This window comes from Branchiostoma lanceolatum, chromosome 12 (genome assembly GCF_035083965.1).
Source record: "Branchiostoma lanceolatum isolate klBraLanc5 chromosome 12, klBraLanc5.hap2, whole genome shotgun sequence".
NCBI classification, from domain to species: Eukaryota; Metazoa; Chordata; class Leptocardii; order Amphioxiformes; family Branchiostomatidae; genus Branchiostoma; species Branchiostoma lanceolatum.
The window spans coordinates 405,441-426,432 of NC_089733.1; the positions used below are offsets into that span (position 1 = coordinate 405,441).

Below are 20,992 nucleotides of genomic sequence, written 5' to 3' on the forward strand. Positions count from 1 at the left end.
TACTTTTAAACAAGCATATTTATACTTTATTTGTAGACAAAATCAAACCTGATCCATCAAACAGTACATGACTGGGTGAGTTACATACAGACATGGCACTACAACTTGTCAATGACATGGTAGAACTTAAATGGCTTGCCCTCCTCAGCAGCTGACTCGTGTTGGGCGTACAGGGTGTGCGTGTAGCCACCAACAAAACATGTTTTCAGCAGCTTTTCAAATCCCTCCAAGGTCAATGGCCTGGCAGACGATGACCTGTGTTAGGGTTGACATAAAGTTGTTGATCCTTATGATACATGTATGTACATGATGTCTGCAACAATATCAGCTTACTACACCAGTATGACATAGAACAGCCTGGGTATCTATAGACCAGTTCTTATTAACACAATATCACAAGACTAAACAAGATTTCGGAGACCTCATATTTCCATGAAATATATATTATGCACATTAGGCCCTCATTTACATAATTCATATTTAACCATGTTCACCTTCACATAACTTCCAAATGCCACAAGTATGAAATCCAAGTTATCTACCAAGATGGAATCACAGTATTTTCTCATTAATCATGCAAATTAGGTCTTTGCATAACTTTTATCTATCAAATGATTATTTCTGAGTTACATTATTTTACATGTTTTTAATAGTCTTACCATTGAATTGAGTGGGTTTATAAAATTTCTCCATTAATTATGCAAATTAGATTCTGATTTGCATCATTACCATTTCATTATATCAAGCATCACCTAAGCTATCCACATATCAAAAACAAGTATACAGGTTTGGTTGTATATCCCTATTTGACCACTAGCTGTAGGACCCCTGGGACAGACCTTCCAGCAGGGGAATATTTGCCCCAGTTTGGGAACTAACAGGTGTTAGGTGCCACAACATGCTCAAGACCCATAATGGAAAACACTGTTAATATAGATTAGTTATGCAAATTAGGTCCCAATTTGCATAAATTGCACTTCATTATGTACATCTCTGTCTAAGCTAACGTTACCTGCATGCTAAATAATGTGGAAATCCGTCATTCCTTAGTTCAGTTATTCTGCTTGGAAAATTTTGATAAAAATACCCCTGCAGTTACAAGCTGCTAGGGGGCCCAAACCTACAGCATTTCTTCTTTACATCACAAGCTATCTGACACCAAAAATAAAGACCATATGATAGCACGTCCAAGTCAAAAGATACGAAAAATGGAAGTTCTGCTGTGACCAAGGTCACAGCAAGTTGTGACCAAGGTCACAATCCAGGGTGCCCAAAATCGACCTTGACCTTTGTTCTCCCAACACCTAACCCTCATACCAAATATCACTACAATCCATCCAGACGTTCTTGAGTTGTACTGAGGACAAACATCCGGAAACACAAATACACACACCAAAAACTATTCATGGAGATAACTAAGAGTTCCACATTCTCATACCTGTGCCAAATGATTTTAACCTTCAGTACTGATGTTTAATGTGTGTTTCTCATTGATCATGCAAATAAGGTACTCATTTGCATAAATCAGTTGATCATCTTCACATAAATAACAGATTGAAGTTGTCCAAAGTAGAGTCCATTCCAAGTCACCAAGAGGGTTGTTATTGTCCTAATTTACAATTAAAATGTTTTCAATCTATTGTAATTATTTGTGTGAGATTTCATAATTTAGAAATATTTTGAATGTGATTTCAACTTTATAGATATTTCTCCTGTTTTCTAAAGCTTTAGAAATATTCATCATATGGAATATGATATTTCTAACAGTTTCTAAATAATGGTAAGGGCATTCTACCATTATTTACCATTATTTACAATTTCCTACCATTTTTTACCATTATTTGAAACATCTTTATAGAGTCCATTCCAAGTCACCACACGGGTTTTTAAATGATATTTGCAATTAGTTTGAATTGATTTGAATAAAAGAATATCTAAGTCACAAAAATTCTTAATTTTTCAAAAAATTTAATATGAAAATTTGAATTTATTTGAATCCAATTAGATGTTTTAGAAATATTTTGAAACAGACTGCACACAAAAATTTTTATTTATAATAATTTGCAAACATCTATGTGATTCTTCTAAAATTCGAAAAATAGAGCAATGTTTACAAGTAGTGGATTAGGGTAATTGCCCCCATAAAAGTAGGTGCTAATCCAGCCCTATTGTCTGCCTCTGTGTATTTTTAGATATCACTGCTGGACACTGTTAGGTTCTTTGTGCAAGCCATCTATGCATGGTGCCCAAGCATAATTCGCAAAGAGGTGTGAATTGCTTTCCTCACAGCCCACTGACCACTATTTGTAAATATTTCAGTTACAAATAATTGTAAAAAATGGTAGAAAATGGTAGAATGCTGTAACCATTATTTAGAAACTATTAAAAATATCTTATTCCACACCATTAATGTTTCCAAAGTTTTACACAGCCGGGCTAATGATTATAAAGTTGAAATGACATTCACAACATTTCCAAAGTATGAAATCTCCTAGACAAATAATTACAAAGAATTAAAAACAATTGTAACTTATGACAATAATTAACCCTTGCAGTGACTTGGAATGGACTCTAAATAGGTCAGAGGGCTGGGAAGAAAGCAATTCACACATCCTTGCGAAGTATAGGGAAGAATATTTTCCACAAAGGACTCAACAGTGTCCTGCAGTGAAGTCTTAAGATGCACAAAAGCAGACAGAAGGGCCAGATTAGCACCTACTTTTATGGGGGCAATCACCATTCTACCATTGTTAACCATTTTCTACCATTTTTTGTAAATATTTCTGTAAGTGAAAGAATCACATTGATGTTTAGAAATTACTCTAAATAAAGAGATTTTTGTGTGGTTCCTTTCAAAACATTTCTAAATTATCTAATCGACTTCAAATAAATTCATATTTTTATATTCAATCTTTTAGAAAAATTTTGAACTATTGTCAGTCAGATATTCTTTTATTAGAACTTTTTCTAAATTATCACAAATATCATTATAAAACCCTCTTGGTGACTTGGAATGGACTCTATGATAGAAGGCTATTCTAGCATTTTCTCATCAATTAATATATTATAAGCAAGTGAGGTCCTAATTTGTAAAATCTAGTTTTAACGATGTTCACCTTGACATAACTTGCAAATACCACAAGAATGAAATCCATTTGCATGATTTTAACTGTTCATTCAAATACAAGATACAAAACACTACAAAAAAACTTAACCTTCTTGGTGCAGACAATGAACAATAGGCATGTCCAAGCACTCGCACAGTCTGATTGTTTTAAAGCAGTAATGTTAATGGAATTAGTTATTTTTCATAATTAGCACGCTTCATGTTCATGTGAATACTTTAATGTTAATCAGCATTTACATGACTGTACAATTATCTATAACATTATGTGAATTACGAGAACACGTAGATATCTGATGATAAGCCTCTTGTATAATTATATGATTTTCAAATAAATGGTACAGAACTGTACATATATAATATGAAGAATCCAAGAAGAGATATACCGTGGTTTAACTGCTGTGTGGTCCATGTCACTTGCAAGCTGATCGGTTCCCTACAGAACATTGGAATGGTCCGTCAACATGTTACTATGACTACTGAAGGCTGGTTCAGGAATATTACAAATGCATGTCATCGCGTGTCAGAGTGAACAAGACCTAATATGTATAAAACCTATCCTGAATTATGTGAATTGATTCAGACAACGATTCAATTCCAATCCGATTACTCCTCTATTCGGCAAGTGCAAAGAAAAAGTCAATGTGTGATTAGTATACATAAAGACTACATGATGAGGGGCTGGACTTAATCAAACAAGAAAGCTGGCCTACGGCGAACATGGGAAAAGCCGACTGAGTGGCTTTAGTGTGATGATGTCATCTGACCCAGGTAATTGGTCACTAGTACTAGCACTTTATATTGTGTCCCCCTCCCCACATTAAATGTTTTACGAAGTACTGAAGGTTTTTCACTTATCTAAAGACAAATATTTTGACAGCCTCAACAACAGATACATATCAACCCATGTTACCTAAAGACAATCTAGGCATAATAGAATCTATCGCAATGACAATATTGTAACGTAACGTTTCCAATTATCGTCCAATTTATTCAAAACGTCATTTATCTTAAAACCGCGTGGACAGAGCCAAATGTTTAACCCTTCTAAACAGAAAAATGCATGGTCTGTAAATTTTTCTCCACCTGTTTACGCCGTGCGAGCATATATTTATGTCTTGTTCTATGTTACTGTTGTTGCCATACTTTGTACCTGCTACAATAGTCGCGCAATAAAGTTCTTCTTCTTTAATCTACCACGGATTTGAAGAAGAGAAAGAGTATAAAGAAAAAGTATAATTTAATATACAGAGGTCTATGATGAAGAATTGTGCTAGGGTTACCCATTATCGTCCAGTCTTTCTCCTTCTAGTGCTATACTTGAAGAACATAGACCAGAAAAAAATGCACAGTAACTGTCCAAAGTAGTCTACTGCATGCTTGACGCGATGGAAGAAAACAATGTTGTGCTATGAATTTCACCGACATGAGTGGCACGTGAAGTTCATGTGATAAACGCATGGCCATGATGTTTTGACGTGCAAAAATTTACCATCGGTGCGGGGGTCGCTAGGTTGTATCAAACCTTCCTAAAACTTGAGTAAGAGTTTCAACCCTTGAATCACCATGGACAGTCTGCATATCAAAGAATGCTTTAACCTCAGTTACTTTTAAAAGATCAAAACTATAACGTTACATAGCTATCGTGTAGTTAAAAAAAACATGATAAATTATGCCGTGTCGAATTACATATGAAATACGTCATGCATGATGCTTTCATTCAACTTGCTGTTACTGGTTCAGGGGTTTATTCTGTTATGTCTCTGGCCGTAAACCTATTCCATTGTTTTGTATAAAAGAGAGTCATGACTAAAGATCATACTTATGCCATTCTTTATTGCTCATGAGACCTGGGTTTAATATGATACACCTCAATATGTGGACATGACCCAAAGTGGACGATAAATGGTCGTGTTACGTTACCTGAAAATCACAGGAAAAAGAACTCAAAGAACTTGTTGTGCGGTTTGATCAGACATGAGAGAAAAATATGAAGCCTCCAGTATTTATTGTAACGCTCCCTAACATCGCACGGATTTTTTACTGACCTTATTTTGCATAAGTACGCTGTGTTTGTGATCACTGACTATGCTGATAAGGAAGGTAAATAAATGAAGTTCATGCACATAGCTGTCATTTGCATTCGAAACATATTTGTACATTATTCATTTCTTGTTTTGTCGAAATATAGTATTTTGACAATAATGCTGGTAGCGCTGAGTAGACTGAGTAGAGGGTCACTGCGTAGCTAGACGTCCCCGCGCCTAAATATACGACCTGTGCCAAGCTGATACACAGCTATCATTCACCTAAGAAATATCACTTCATAAAACACTAAAAATTTGGGTCTTTAAGTGTTTGTTTAGTAGAAAACCGACCAAAGAAAAACAACATAAACATCGCTGTCGTCTGGCGACGTTGTTTTCCCGCCATTTTTCCTCGCCGTGTTGGTGGCGGGGCGATTTAACGCACAGCGAGGTCCAGAGATTTGTTTCGCTCTAACTTGTGATTGGTACCGTCTATGAAAAGGAAACTGAACACAAAGATGGCGAAGACATTAGGCAATAAGTAGACGGAGTTGATGTAAGCGGTGTCGTTTTCTCGTAATCATTTTGTCAGTCGGGCCGCATGCAATACGTACGTCGGGCCAAGCACACAGTGCGTAGTAGCCTATTTCCCGTGAAATCCCCGCTGGGATGCGCTAGATATAGCCCTTCTCACATGACGTTAGAAGTGCACACAGTCAAAATTCCAGTCAGACGAAAACTAGAATATAGTAGACTGCAAGTCCCATTTACATTTTCTTAACTCCGTCACCAACTTCCGAAGAGAGCAATATTATAAAAGCGTGCCAAGTTAGGCACACTATCAAGCGTAGCACTAAATCAGAACGTACATTCGCGAAAACGTCTCACAGCGTTTGCCGCTTGTAACTCGGAGCGTGAAGGGCTCATGAACAGTCTGAATACATTTCTCATATCCAAGTATTTTCTCTAGATGAATGTGTTAAAAATTCATTCATCAAAACCTGACCACTCTCTGGCAACCAGCGATGGAGCGCCGTGAGTTCGAGCGCGTATAAAAACGTGCGATGTTAGGGCAACCCCCGTTAATGTACCATCAGCTGATATTTTTAGATATTATCACCTCGCCACCGGCAAAAAAAAAGACATTCCTTAGCAAGACTCATTAACTATTGAGTATGGTTGGCGACTTCTATTATACCCAACACTCAAAATGGACAATAATATAATAATGGGAGCTTACTGCCTCTAGATCTGTGTCTCCCTCCAATTGGTCAATCACCATCACACCTCCTTTTCTCAGCAGTGTGGCCATGTTGGAAATGGCAGCCCTCATGTCTTCCTGATTTAACGTAGTGAAGGTGTCCTTCAAACACAGCACAGCATCAAACCCTGCACCAAGCACCACTCCTTCTTGTCCAAGGTCATCCTCCAGCGTGGACGGCTTGGCCTTGGCAATGACTGACATGTGTACAACAATATTGTAACTTATAGTGAACCAGCTATATAATATTTTATACATTATAAGCCCCCGCTTATGATGTAACAATGTACAGTATCTAGTAATAGTATACAATCATGTATAAGCCCCTGCATATTCGTGCAAGAAAGTCTGACCCCACCCCACGGGGAACAACAGACGATAAAGTGGAAAGTGAGTGTGAGTATCAGCATCCCCATATATGTATATGAATTCTGAGCTGGGCTGGTACCATGAGGACAACATTCCGCAATGAAGTACAAGTAACCAACTCCTTGTCCAGTAAATGACTAAATCACTCAGAGCTGTAGCGTTATATTATAGATTATTGACTGATTTAAGGATACTGGTACAGAAATTTTCACCTAAAGCTAAATGTGATTACAACCTGGACTTGTTTACTGCCCGCTTATTACTTATTCAGTTTTTGACAATAAATAGATAAATTCAGTTTTTGTGGAAGAAATTCAATAATTTTTGCAGGGACTTGATTTTGTCATACAAGGGGAAAAGAGGTTAAGTTCAGTGGTATTTTAACTTGGTGCTTGCAATGACATTGTCCTTAAGCTTGCTATAATACAAAGGGATTGTATTTACCGACATATTGACAGCAACAACTATAAAAATAAAACAACCCCAAACATTTCAAGATTTACAGTCATCATAGCTTGGCGCTGTTACTCTCCACCCAGTCCAGTGCAGTTTCGTTGGCTTTACAGTAAGATAGAATGTTGGGATTGAATGAAGATTCAAATACATGGTTCATTGTTTTCTAATGTGTTCAAAGTATAGAATTTACCAATTATGACAATTATATAGGACAATTAAAATTAGAAGAGGTCAAGTTCATTTCCTCACCCCAAATGTCAAATCCAGGTTGTGACCGTTTCTTCCATCTCAAGGTCATGACCTTTCTCAGGCTGGAGTCGCTGTTGTCACAACTCACCATCTCCAGACCCGCCTCCACCAGAGCTAAGGAATCTCCCCTGAACATGGATAACAACAGATACCTTCACAGTCATGTAACATCAACTCTGCTAACACCACCAGGTAAAACAGGTAACAACAGATACCTTCACAGTCATGTAACATCAACTCTCCTAACTCCACCAGGTAAAACAGGTAACAACAGATACCTTCACATGTAACATCAACTCTCCTAACTCCACCAGGTAAAACAGATAACAACAGATACCTTCACATGTAACATCAACTCTCCTAACTCCACCAGGTAAAACAGGTAACAACAGATATGTAACATCAACTCTCCTAACTCCACCAGGTAAAACAGGTAACCTACATGTAGGACTGCCACAAAATCAGGCCTTCACCTGGATATTTGAAGTGGTGTATGTGTTTGGAGTTACTGATTTTTAATTAGTAAATTGACTACCGTAACAGTATCTTTATTATCATCTCCATGACAAAGGCAGATATTGTTTTTGGCGTGTCTGTGTGTCTCTGTGTGTGTGTGTTTGTGTTCCCAGATTATTATAGTCAGCATAACTCAAAAACCTCTGTATGAATTACGATCATGATATTTGGTACGTATTTGATTTGATCAAGGTGTAGGGCGGAGTTGACCACACACAGTGTTTGGCCCTGATGGCTGGTCTGACTGGTAAAAGGCGGAATTGTCCTGATCACCCCAAACATATCAACCTTCTTGGCAACGGTAATTATTTCTGAACAACATTACCCATCTCCACAAACTGTGTCCAGAACCCGTTTGCAGTTTCTCTGCTCCAGGACAGTACGGAGCCAGCCCATGCGTGTGGAGGGTGCTGGGTCCTTGTGGCCTTGCATTGTCAGAATCAGTCACTGGAAGAGATGGAGAGGGTGAGATAGACTGAGAGCTAAGAATACCTAATTTTGAAGAAATAATCTGGATCTATATGAAAAAGTTTACCTCAAGAAAGAAATTAAGTCTAAAAATTTAATCTGAACAAATGACACACACTAGAAAATTTCTACAGGTAATAGTTTTTGGATTGGGATTTTCCGGGAGGAGGATTACTCGAAATGCTGCTTATTACCTTTATAAAGCAACTTTCTTGGGTTGAAGAGAGTGCTAAAGCTATAAACTTGTCTAAGCACACTAAAAATCACAACAAAATGGCCGTTAAGTTCCACACGGGCAAGTCACTGCAACGCTTTGTTCCAGCCCCATTCCAGCCCAGGTTCCAGCCATAGTTCAAATCCTCCCCTGACGAGGTCAGTCTGTTCCATTCTGGGGTGGAAAGTTTTTGACGTCGTCATCTTCGAATGCAGGGTTATTGAAGCTTTCCTCAGACAGTGTTCTGAACACCTTAGTCTGTAAGTTTGCATTTCTGGTTGTATTACAGTAACTGATGTTGCATCTAGCATATATCCCTAAATACCTCGTTTTTAAAAATCCCAGATATATGTGAAATCCCGGATTTAGGTGAAGTAGAGTTAACCTAAATGAAGAATGATGATGATAATTATGTTAGGTTACCTACAATCCAAAAACTATTAGGGGTTTTCCAAAGTTTACTGTAGCAAAGAAAACACCCATGCAGTTCCAAACCAAGCTGCTAGGTGGCCCAAACCAGATGCCAGCCATATGTACAGACGCCAGCTGACATCTAGCCTCTACCAGGCTCCAGACGTGGCTGGAAAGAGTAGAAATCAGCAAAATAGAGTTGGCCAGCCAACAGATACAATTTGCCAAGTGTACAAATTGTATTGAACGACTGGCCAACTCCTCTATTTGGCCGATTTCTACTGTTTCCAGCCACGTCTGGAGCCTGGTAGAGGCTAGATGTCAGCCAAAAATCATAACTATAGCATTCCAGAATATGACATACAAAAACTAGATGATGCAGTACCATTGAAAGCCACTTGGGGACCCAAAGTGAAGTTGTCTTCTTATTTGAGTGTCGCTGAGTGATTTTTCCACATTATAAGTTGAATCTACCAAGTACACACTTCCCATCGCAGCTTTAGCCATTTTGTTACCACCAAATGTGATCAAATGGGCAACGTTCTGACTAGAGGTTTGTTCATTTGTAGTGATTTTCCTGTGGCGCATGAAATGTGACTGCCATGGCTTATTTTTGTTATACTCCTGAAAATAAGGGAAGTTCACAAGGCTTGCTTTTGCGTTGTTTATTAGCAATGCAAATCTTTAATGTTTAACCTTGTTTTTACCCTGTAAGTGTGTGAATCAAAATAATGGATCCCTATATATATAGCTAGGAGCTTTTCATCACACCCCATATGAGGAATGTACAATGTAGCTTGTGCCCTCAATGGAGAATTATATTATGTACACTCTCATAGTGTTTTTCTTGCCCTTGTCTATGTTTTCTGTAAAGTACTCTCATGGCTAAAACGTCACACAACAGATCTAGAGCTTCAAGTGTTGCAATGTCATTATACATTATATGCATGTATGGTAGCTTCAAGTGTTCTATTCCGTCAACAACACACTTGCTGAGTCATGGACACGGATGGGTGATGGTATGTCACCCTGCGGGCTGTTTGTGTGAGAAGGAGCTTCACTTCATCCTGGGGATCATCAGTTTCAGGATAATCCTCCAGTATGACATGCACAACATGTTCAACTAGACATTTCATATGTCAAGAGAGAAAGTAGGGGATAGCAAGAACCAATCCCTTTCCTTTACATTTCTATTGATCATGAGACTCAGGTGCACAACCAGGTTCTGTGGAAGCAAAAAGTTGAATCAGGACTCAGGCGTTCTTTGGGTGTTGTCCTTTTAGACAGAAGCCAATATTGGTTGTTGGAACAAATATTGACCGTACTGTATGGTTGACTGGAGACATTGCATGGAATGCCTCTCTGTTTGTGTGAAATATGTTGGTATCAGGGCTGGAGGTCACTGGTTGCCAGATAACCTTCACTTATGTTAATGAAAACGTGATCGCGGTAAGTAAAGAGAGACTAAACCATACAACAGCTGAATAGACAGATGTTCAACATGTTTTATCTTCAAAGTCAGTGTGTGTGTGTGTGTGCATGTGTGTGTATGTACATATGTGTGAATGTGTATGTGTGTGTGTGTGTTAATGTGCGTGTGTGTGTGTGTTCATATGTGTGTGTGTGTGTGACTGTGTGTGTGTATACAAATAAATGTATAGGTGTGCGTGTGTATATGTGCGTGTGCCTGTGTGTGTGTGTGCGTTTCATGGGGCAGGTGTCAATTGACAACTGAAATGCCATGCCTTTCCCGCCATTTCTGTTTTCAGTGAATATTATCAATGCACATGTGCAATGCAGGCCTAGGTTCCCTGGTATAACCCAGTCTAACAAATCACTGAGCAAAGCAGCACACACAGACACCATGACACAGCTTTACACGTTCTATATGGCTTTGCATACACAGACACACATATATACACACAAACATATGCACGCAGCCATACAAACACACACACACACATGCATACACAAATATGCACTTACACACAAATTAAAAAGGTCGAGAAATGCACCCTCAAACAAACACTCATGCTTTCTTTTTTAAAGCTTAATTCTTACACAATTTACTGAGCTTGGTTTGGGTTATCTGACTACAATGTATTTACATTGTTGCCATGGTGGTTGATTCCATGCTCAGGTCTACAGTGCACAGGGGTACGTTGGACATAAGCTGACTGCCCATGAAAGGGGACAGGTACATTGTGTTCAACCTGAGAATAGTGGCAGGTGGGTACATTGTCCATGGCAGTGTGCAAATGGCCTGGCAGGCTGTCATCTTCGAGCAGATGTAACAGTCAGACTTGTTTGGATATTGGGGAGGAAAAGTCTCTAGAAAAACATGCAAAACACATCCAAATACGCTCAAAACAAGCTCCACTTCGACGTCTCCTTGGAGATTCTTCAGCCTGAGCTAACGTTAATGCATCAGACCCATTGAAGACTGATCTCCCCTGATATCTGTTTACTGTCATCCTCACATCTAGAGAGGAACTCATCCCCAGAAACTTGGTCTGATTCTTCAGATACATGAATCCAAAAGATTAACTGAACTGGCATCTTGACATTGAGTTTGGCCTAGGCGGCAATTGTATTAGACAGCAACAATATTCTGATAACCCCCCCAATTAGCCTCCACATACATGTATCATTTGATATTCTCATAAGATCTGGGTGAAGTTAAGAAATCTTGGAGTTATCATCAAAATTATATTTGCAGTTTAGAATGCTCTCAGCGATTTGCTGCTTTAGCCTCTTAATTCTCCATGTTTTGTTCATTAATCTTTATTTGGGTTGAGGCTTGACCTGGATCTTTATATACTTAGCAATCATCCCATTGGAACCCAGACGGAGGGTCTGCATGAGGGGGGTGGGGGCTAGTCAGTTACTGGATTATAATGTGGCCTTATATGAATGATTGTGTAAGGAAATGATGAAGGCAATGAATTAGTAATAAGATGTGTAATCTAACTGTTGATATGTGGGAGCATGATGAGATGCATGTACTTGAGTTTAAGACTATGTTTTCGTCTGGAATGTCTTTGTTGTGAAATCCCTGGTCTAATAGCTCAGCAGCACACTACTCGGTCTGTCTTGGTGGTACCTAGCGCAGGTAGACCTCATCAGAGACAAGTTTAACTCATGAGGCAAAGAGATTAGACTCGGCTTGTAGGTAGTCAATGCAACATGTTTGTAGTGCCTTCTACCAAGTTCTACTAATCAAAAGTTCTACCAAGTAGAACCTGTAGTAGTTCGGTGGCTATATTTCACCGCAAGCCTCTCAAATACCTTTCTGTGACGAGCGCGTAGTTAAATGATAAGTTTGGAATGTTGCCGTACTGGAGGTTCTTTGACGAGCCTTGTACTTCTTCCACTTAGGAGTTTAGACACATATTGCATCATCCACTGAAGTAGTGATTTTGTCTTTTAGAATTGAACTCATCAAAGCGTCTCTTGGTTTATTCTTACCATGCGACAAGTGAAACAAACCTTGCAGCCATTCCCCCTTGAACTTGTTCAAAATCTGATGAAAATACGAAAAGTGGACTTACCTCCTGCGCAGACAACTAGTGACGTTCTGCACATATGGCAGCGAGCGGTTTGTTTCATTGCACGAGCCGTGTGCAGATTTTTGAGAAGAGAAGGGTGCAACACAGAAGGGCCGCCTGCAAAGCTTTTCGGGTCGTCTTCTTTACTCAAGCTCGCCCAAGACGACCAGGACACAGTACAAGCTAGGTAAGAATGCATGCCTTTGGCTACTTTTCCGTTGCTGTCCATTTCTTGTAGAGTGTAAAAGGATTACTCCTTGTAAGGTGGGGAGGTGGTCATCGGTGCTAGTGTCACGACGGGAAGACCATAAGATAGTGAATGTCTTCATATCTCTATACTGCTGACATTTAGTTCCTCTGGGCCTGTGATAGCGCTCTGTTTGGTGCCTATCCCTCGCCGACTTTCTCACGTTTAAGTGTATTTTCCTGGCGCTACCCTATGTTTCTGAGATATGTCGGTGGATAGGTGAAGAATACGTTGTTTTTACTTTGTACTGTTAAACAGGATGGCAAACTTGGACACTCTCTAGTTATGAAAGTTGGGAGTCAACCAGCTGCAGAAGCTACATAACGTTAACGCTTCAATAGTTCATTAGTATGCAGGTAACTTGTGATAGGTAGCTTCCACAATGATAGTTTGAAAAGCCCCCAAAATAAGGTCCCTTTCAGACGTAATACCTAGCCTTAAAGGTTAAATGGACTATCAAATACTATAGTACTTTGCAAGCGTTTGCTTGAAGGGAATATTCCAATAAGGGACGTTTCGGTAAGATGAGCCTGAAAGATCAGACATTCCGTGTCGTTGTTGACCTGTTAACGTTTGTTTCAGATCGAGTTTTTTCAAACAATATCAGGTGTTCCAGACGGCAGCCACCTACACGATCTACAGCACTTCAGGGGCTTCTTACGGCGGGACAGGTGGCACAAGACAACCACCTGTAGCCGGAAATCAAACTATTGACTCGTCAGCAAAGAGTCCTGTTCCCTTGTGTAACACACGGGTACACACAGTCTCAGGTATTGAGGATGTGGGCACAGTGTGAGGAAAACTCTGTGAAAACGTGAAATTTTAGTTACAGTTTCTTCTGATCGACAACTCTGAATATTAATGAGCACAGGGCCTTGGGGCAAAATGGCCTTTATCCACTCTCGACCTCTAGACGCAAACAAAATATATTCGCTGGTGATGTTTATGGCCCTCCTGAGTGGTTTGTGGCTTCAGTTGAGAGCTGACATCGTACAAGACAGGAGGGGACGAGGTCAACATGCGAACACAAGTGTGCCGGACTCTGGTAACACCTCAGACGTTCTCCTGGCCGTGTTCCAGAAGTACGGGACAGCAGACGGGACGATCGACTTTCATGGATTTGAGGAACTTCTTACAAACCTGGGCCTGGGGAAGGTAAGCACTTGTTCCTAGATTGTACCCCGTTAAGCAGTGAATAATACTGAATATAGTACTTACTTACTAACGTTATATTTTTTATCATCATACAATATTCATTTTGATAGAATGTTCTTACATAGAAATAATGCATCTAGTGTTTCTATTTATTCACCCAAAACGCGCCACGGCAGAACAAATTTGAGTGTTTATCTACGATTGTTACGTTTCCTTTCAACATTGCCCGCTTCAGATACGCTTGAACAATCAGGACGGGGACACATTGTAGCAATGAAAAGTGTGTTGTTCTAGTCATACGCCAGGAGGCGTCCTTGCACGGTCACCAGGTTACCGTCTCGCCCGCTGTTATAACTTACAGTTGAGCGTACCCGAAAACCTCATTTCACGGTTTTGCGGTCTTCATTATCTCCATGAAAAATGAACATATTGTTTTGGGTGTGTCTGCCTGTCTCTGTGTGTGTGTGTGTGTGTGTGTGTGTGTGTGTGTGTGTGTGTGTGTGTGTGTGTGTGTGTGTGTGTGTGTGTGTGTGTGTGTGTGTTTGTGTTTGTTTGTGTTTCCGGACTTTTGTAGTCAGCATAACTCAAGAACCTCTAAATGGATAACAATTTGCATAATTGATGAGGAAAATCTACATTTGCAGTATTTTCCATTGTAGGAGTCAAATACATGTGACATATGTAGTTTATGGTAGGTGGAACATGAACAGATACCAATTATGCAAATAAACCCCTAACTTGCATAATTATTTTACCAAGTGTCATAAGTGAACATCCTTTTATCCGATTTATTTTGATGCGCTTTGATGATTTTACATTGTATTTTGATTCATTGACATTGATATTGCTTAATCCCACTGAAAATTAGATCTCTACATTAACTGAACTTGATTTACCAGTCAGACACTGTATCAAGGAACCAGAATATAACAGTAGAACAACCCAAAATTTCATATGAAATTCTCGACATAGAATACTTTGAAGTTTTGCAAAATTCTTATCAATGTTTCACTGTAAGGAGCGAATTAAGAGTATTCCTATTGTTCGCTGACAGTCTAACACAGTTGATTAGATGCTCTCGCTAAGATTGATTTATTTACCTAATGACATTATTGTTTAAAAAAACATACGACACTGGGCTACTCACGTTCAGGACATACCATGTTGACATGGCTGGCTCTACCCCGCAGTTAATTCCAACCGTTTTGGAAATACATTTCTCCCTGGCTGGAGGGGACCGCTTACAAATACCAGTAAACTCCACACATGCTATGGATTTAAAAATCACTTTGGCAAGGAAGAATATCTCACATCAATTCATTATAAACCTTTTGTGAATAGCATAACAAAACTGAGAATCAGCGCACGTTGTCAAGAAATTGAAAAGGCTCGACACCACAACACACCAGCCACTCAATATTGTGCCCCACATATTATGAGAATATTGAAGACGAATTTCATTTTGTGATGACCTGTCCTACTCATAATAAAGAGAGAGATGTGCGCTGTTACAGGCTATTACTACTAAGACAAAACTTCAACCTATCTGATACACAGAACGATGTTTTTTCATGTATTGTTGTCATGTCCAACTCCTATACCGCATACATACATAGGTCAATGTCATTATACGAGGGTGATCCATTGAGTTTTGCCTTTTGCTTCTTAACAGGCTCATTTTTTCATCAAATGAGTTGAAATTTGGCTACAATGTAAAGATATATATCGTCTTTGGGCTGATATATCTCAGTTTGTTGTTCAAATTTTCATGACAGACTGAGCTGATTTCAAGCTGACCATACCCTAGTTAGTCCGTCGGAAGCAAGATCAGTTCCTCTCTGAGTCACTTACGATTACTGTAAGAAGCTGAAATTACACATGTTTAATGACGAATGTCTCTTTAGGTGTCATACCAAATTTCATTTCTGAACTCTTTATGGTCATTGTTTTACAGCTGCTAGAATGGAGTGAGGTGTGATATAAGAGACGGTTGAATTCATAGCCGAATACGTAATCTGTTGATTAAAGGTTTTGTAGGTTACTTTTCAATCAATCAAGAGGAACGAAATTTCACTCAGTTATTGAGTGTTTAAAGACCACAAATTATGATAAGTTTCGTTCCTCTTAAGCTATGGAAAAGTAGTCTTCAGAAACCATTAATCAACATAATGGTTATTGAGGACCCTGACGACCGCTCTGAATTCAACTCATACCTCACTCCATTCTAGAAACGAAAATAGAAAAACTGACTAGATCATAGAGATGAAAATCAGCATGTGGCTTATAGAAGTATGGTTTTTAATACATGTGCAGTTTCAGTCCCCCACAATGGCTAAAATTGGGTCAGAGCAATGTTTAATTACACGGTAATTGAACCTCCCTTGTGCTGCGTTTTGCTTCCGACGGACTAACTAGGGTGTGGTCAGCTTGAAATCAGCTCAGTCTGTCATGAAAATTTGAACAACAAACTATCATGGACAAATGCGTGGCTAATGGAACTCAATCCGTCAAAAACAATTGAAATGTGTTATTCTTCAAAGGCTACCCCTCCTCCACATCCACCCCTTTTCCTTGATAACGAACAAATCAAATCTGTAGACTGCCACAAACACATCGGGGTCCATCTGTCATCTACTATGTCTTGGAATACACATATTTCTAACATGTTAGCTAATGCATCTAAAAAAGTTTCAACCTTCAGTAAACTTAAATTCAAGCTCCCCCGTGAAGTTTTGGAAACAATATACAAATATTTTATCCGTCCCCTGCTCGAGTATGGTGGCGTAGTATGGCACGGTTGCACTGTTTCAGACTCTAAACTCATCGAACGAATACAATACGAATGTGCTTTAACCGTAGCTGGTGCCATTAGGGGGTCCTCGTATGCTTCCCTACTCGCCGAACTAGGATGGGAAAAGTTATCTGACCGCCGCCATGTTCAGTCTCTTATTTTATTCTATAAGATTATCCATGGACAAACTCGACAATACTTAAGAGATTTGATACCACCCACAGTATCAGATTCCTCTTCCTACGACCTTCGCAATAAGTATAACATTCAGCTGTTAAAGTGTACCACAACTCGCTTTAAGAAATCATTCATACCTTATGCTACGTATCATTGGAACAACCTTACCCTGGCAGATCGATCATCAAGCCTTCCACATTTTAAGAAAACAATGATCAAATCTGTGCGCCCTGTATCTGTCCCATATTTCAACACTGGTCCTCGTTACACCTGCGCTCTTCTCACTCGTTTCCGTCTTGGTACTTTCAGTTTAAACTTCAATTTGTACACTCGCAACCTAGTTACCAGTCCTGCTTGTACCTGTGGCCATCCTTGTGAAAGTATTTCTCATTATTTCTTGTACTGCCCAAACTACACTCATTACCGTTCCTTACTCTTCAGCAATTTAAAAAATCTGGTAGGTTCAGTCACAAACCTCAATGATCTCTCGGATAATGTTCTAATTCAATTATTGCTTAAAGGCTCACCCTTCCTTTCGAATTCAAACAATGCCAAACTCTTACAGCATGTCCAACTGTTCATTAAAGAAACCAAAAGATTTGAGTAGTAAACCCCCCATCCTACCAGTCTTGTAGTACCTGTCCACCTATTTATCTGTTTAATGATTTCAATTTTCTTACATTTCAAGATTTCTGTCATGTAGTTTATTTGAGATTATTTGTTACTCTTATGCTTTGCATGTCCGCACCTGTGTTTTTTTTCTTTTCAGTATTTGTAATATTTGTTTTGTACTTCTGTACTGTATTCTGTCGATGACGACACGAGAATAAGCTGTAAGCATGAGTCTGTCGTCACCATGTCATGTATTTAAATGTTGCAATAAAAAAATAAAAAATAAAAAACTGAGATATATCAGCCCAAAGACGATATATGTCTTTACATTGTAGCCAAATTTCAACTCATTTGATGAAAAAATGAGCCTGTTATGAAGCAAAAGGCAAAACTTAATGGATCACCCTCGTACTTCATTCTAAAAGCGAGAAGAAATCATCCATTCATGACTATATTGCAACTCATACACTGTTATCAATGATATTTTGTACCAGTGAGAGGGGGGGCTTAACATAGCACGCCCTTTCACGCGTTCGAACGCACGGCGCTCCTTCGCTAATTGCCGGAGATGGTATTGATGAATGAATTTTGAACACATTCATCTAAAGAACATACTTGGCGTGTGTCTGGGAAGGTGCTGTGCAAAAGACATTAGGCGAGGATATGTCTCATTTTTATTTTGTACCTGTTAACTGTATCTGTTCAACGCTGCTACGTCGGCGGCTCTTATCTTCGTCAATTTCGTACTAGATTTCTCTTGCTATACCGGCGGTCATGTCATCTATTTTTTCCAATCAAGGAGTTTGTTTTGGCACTGCTCGGTCATGATTTACGTCAATACAGAGCTGGCCGGCTTACATCGAATCCCGGTGTGAAACAAACCTTATCGTACTCGTGTTCATGTAAAGTACAGTACAGTACAGTAAACAAGAGTTCTACGACCTCATACCTTCGTCAAATGATTTTGACCTTTATGACTGACGTATTAGGAGTGTTTTTCATCAATCATCAATCATACCAGTTGACCCTCTTCACCCAAATAACATAAGTTGTGCAAACCTCCTTGTTATGACTATGAGCTTAACAAAGAAGGTTATGCTAACATTTATCATCAATTATGCAAATAAGCTCCCTCCTTATTAGCATCATTTGATTCAATGGTGTTCACATTCACACAACTTCCTAATGCCACAAGTATGAAATTGCCGTCATTTACTAGTATGGAATCATAGTAGTTTCTCATTAATTATGCTAATTAGGCCCACATTTGCATATTTCCTATCTATCAACATTCCTCTCTTTCTTAGTTACAAATGTCACATATTTGAATAGTCATATCATGGAACACAGCAGATTTTTAAAATTGCCTCATTAATCATGCGAGTTAGAATTTGATTTGCATAATTATCATCCAATCATACAAAGCATCACGTAAGCAATTTACATACCAAAAATCATGACCATCCATCAAGACCATCTCGAGTTATAGTTTTTCTCATTAATTATGTCAATGAGGTTCTCATTTGCAAAGCTGATATCTATTAATATTTCTCTCTTCCTCAGTTACATATGTCACATGTTTGAGAGTCCTATCATGGAAATTGATGGATGTATAAACTTTCCTCATTAATCATGCAAATTAGATACTGATTTGCATAATAAGTATCTAATCATGTACATCAGCACTCAAGCTATGTACTTACAAAAATTTATGACCATCCACCAAGCCCTTCTTGAGTAATTCCCTTTCAAAGTCTGAAGCAAAACCTGCCCCTGCTATAGCCAACCCATAGGTCTGCTTGGAGACTACCTTACCAATTGCCTACAGCTGGCTGACAGCCAATTTGTGTAACTGACGTTTCCTGCCTTCAACATGACCCCTCAGGACCCTTACCCCTATCCATGACGCCTTGGAACAACACAGCCAACACGTACACATACTTCAGCATACAATATAACACATTTTTACACTTTTCTCGTTAATCATGCAAAACACTTCGCCCAAAATCTAATCATCTTGAGATTTCCCACATACACACCGACACACCAACTACGACAACAAACCATCCAGGCGTTCTCGACTTATTCTGTTCACTAACAGACACACAGACAAGCATCATCGAATAACCTTCTCGACGAAACTATTCGTCGACGAAGGTAATTATCACGCGATGCGGAACACCCGTATCGAACGTTACCGCGGCCCAGTACAGTACAGTCAGTACAGTATTGTAATACGGACTGAGCTAACCCAGGATTATATGGCTGTGGTGACCCGAGTATAAAGCATGGCTGACAGATATATTTGTATGAATAAGTCTTGACTGTCAACAAACATCACTCATATTTCCGTCTATGTCTCACAAAGGTCCAGATCATTGAGGAGGACGCTGACCGCGAGCACGGGCACGGGAAGCACGACTATGCAACACACCTGGATCTGATAGACCACCATAATCATACTACAGACGACACTGATCGCGCGACCGTGGGCCCTACAAGTGACGGGGAAGATGAACAGACAAGGAGGCATGCTCGTGGCCACGCCAGGGATCAGAAGGACGGTTCTGAAGAACATACCGCCCATCGTGCAGGACAATATGACCATGAAAATGTAAAACACGGCCATGAGTCAGCACACAATCCTGTTGAAGATGGGGCTAAAATTCACGGCCTCAGCAATTCGAGCTATTCAGATGAGGCTACAAAATCCCAACGTTTACACGTCCGAGATTCCCGCTCATTTCTGTCGACCAAAGTTGATTCACCTGCGCCAGGACTTGTGCGAAGAGACGTGCCGAAACAACCAAAAATCAAACACTGGCACGAACCTCACGAAATGGATACAAAGGTAACTTCATGTGCTTTGCTGCGCTTTTTGGTACATTTCTCATGTATTGCTAAGTATTTGGACACAGAAATCAGCACACAAACTAAACATTCATGCTGTTTTAATGAATGGACATTCATAACTCAAGCAATCTCAAATAGTTAAATTAAAATATATTTTTCATCTGTCATGTCTATTTTGTTATCCTACTGACACGGGGTATATTTCTATTGGCACAGTGCCTCTCTCCAATGGAGATTCTGAATGATTTCTCCATCTGTCCGGTGGCGATCAGCGAGAGACAGTTCCTACACATCTGTCCCCTACTCATCACGCAGATTGACAGCCGTGCTTGTATCCAACACGGCAACAACACGCAGACGGTGCGTACCGAACCTTTGCGGGGTCGCGGCGGTCCTGGGGCCGGTAAGTATAGCCCCTATCTCACTGGTCCGCGACCTGTCGGCGACTAAAAATGGCGACGACTAGCAAATTCGTATTATATTTTCCCTTGCGGCCACACTGACGCGCGACCCA

The 20,992-nt window shown here is 39.6% G+C and overlaps 2 protein-coding genes across 3 annotated transcripts in view; one reads left to right on the plus strand and one right to left on the minus strand.

Annotated features, from left to right (window-relative positions):
- On the minus strand, positions 1 to 12,754 carry LOC136445879 (glycine N-methyltransferase-like). 2 transcript variants are annotated; one of them, XM_066444090.1, is made up of 6 exons: positions 12,647 to 12,754; positions 8,328 to 8,449; positions 7,487 to 7,614; positions 6,392 to 6,609; positions 3,511 to 3,560; positions 1 to 255 (listed from the first exon to the last, which is right to left on the minus strand). In XM_066444090.1, exons 2-6 carry the CDS (start codon positions 8,432 to 8,434, stop codon positions 99 to 101), a joined length of 660 nt encoding a protein of 219 aa, XP_066300187.1. In that variant the 5' UTR covers positions 8,435 to 8,449; positions 12,647 to 12,754; the 3' UTR covers positions 1 to 98. The 2 variants fall into 2 exon arrangements, with proteins under 2 accessions (XP_066300187.1, XP_066300188.1); XM_066444091.1 differs by lacking the exon at positions 3,511 to 3,560 and having other exon boundaries at positions 139 to 255.
- The window catches only part of LOC136445876 (zinc transporter ZIP10-like), a 17,279-nt gene continuing 9,009 nt past the window's right edge, over positions 12,723 to 20,992 (plus strand). The window contains exons 1-4 of the mRNA XM_066444085.1: positions 12,723 to 12,830; positions 13,473 to 14,045; positions 19,994 to 20,476; positions 20,695 to 20,881. Coding sequence (XP_066300182.1) covers positions 13,752 to 14,045; positions 19,994 to 20,476; positions 20,695 to 20,881 — 964 coding nt within the window. The 5' untranslated portion in view covers positions 12,723 to 12,830; positions 13,473 to 13,751. The remainder of the gene's footprint in view (positions 12,831 to 13,472; positions 14,046 to 19,993; positions 20,477 to 20,694; positions 20,882 to 20,992) is intronic.

Excerpts from the sequence above, each read along its gene's own strand:
- LOC136445879 (XM_066444090.1), bottom strand. The coding sequence starts at position 8,434 with ATGCAAGGCCACAAGGACCCAGCACCCTCCACACGCATGGGCTGGCTC. Across the intron at positions 7,615-8,327 it reads GACACAGTTTGTGGAGATGG|GGGAGATTCCTTAGCTCTGG; the intron begins GTAATGTTGTTC and ends ATCCATGTTCAG. Across the intron at positions 3,561-6,391 it reads GAGACACAGATCTAGAGGCA|GGAACCGATCAGCTTGCAAG; the intron begins GTAAGCTCCCAT and ends AATGTTCTGTAG.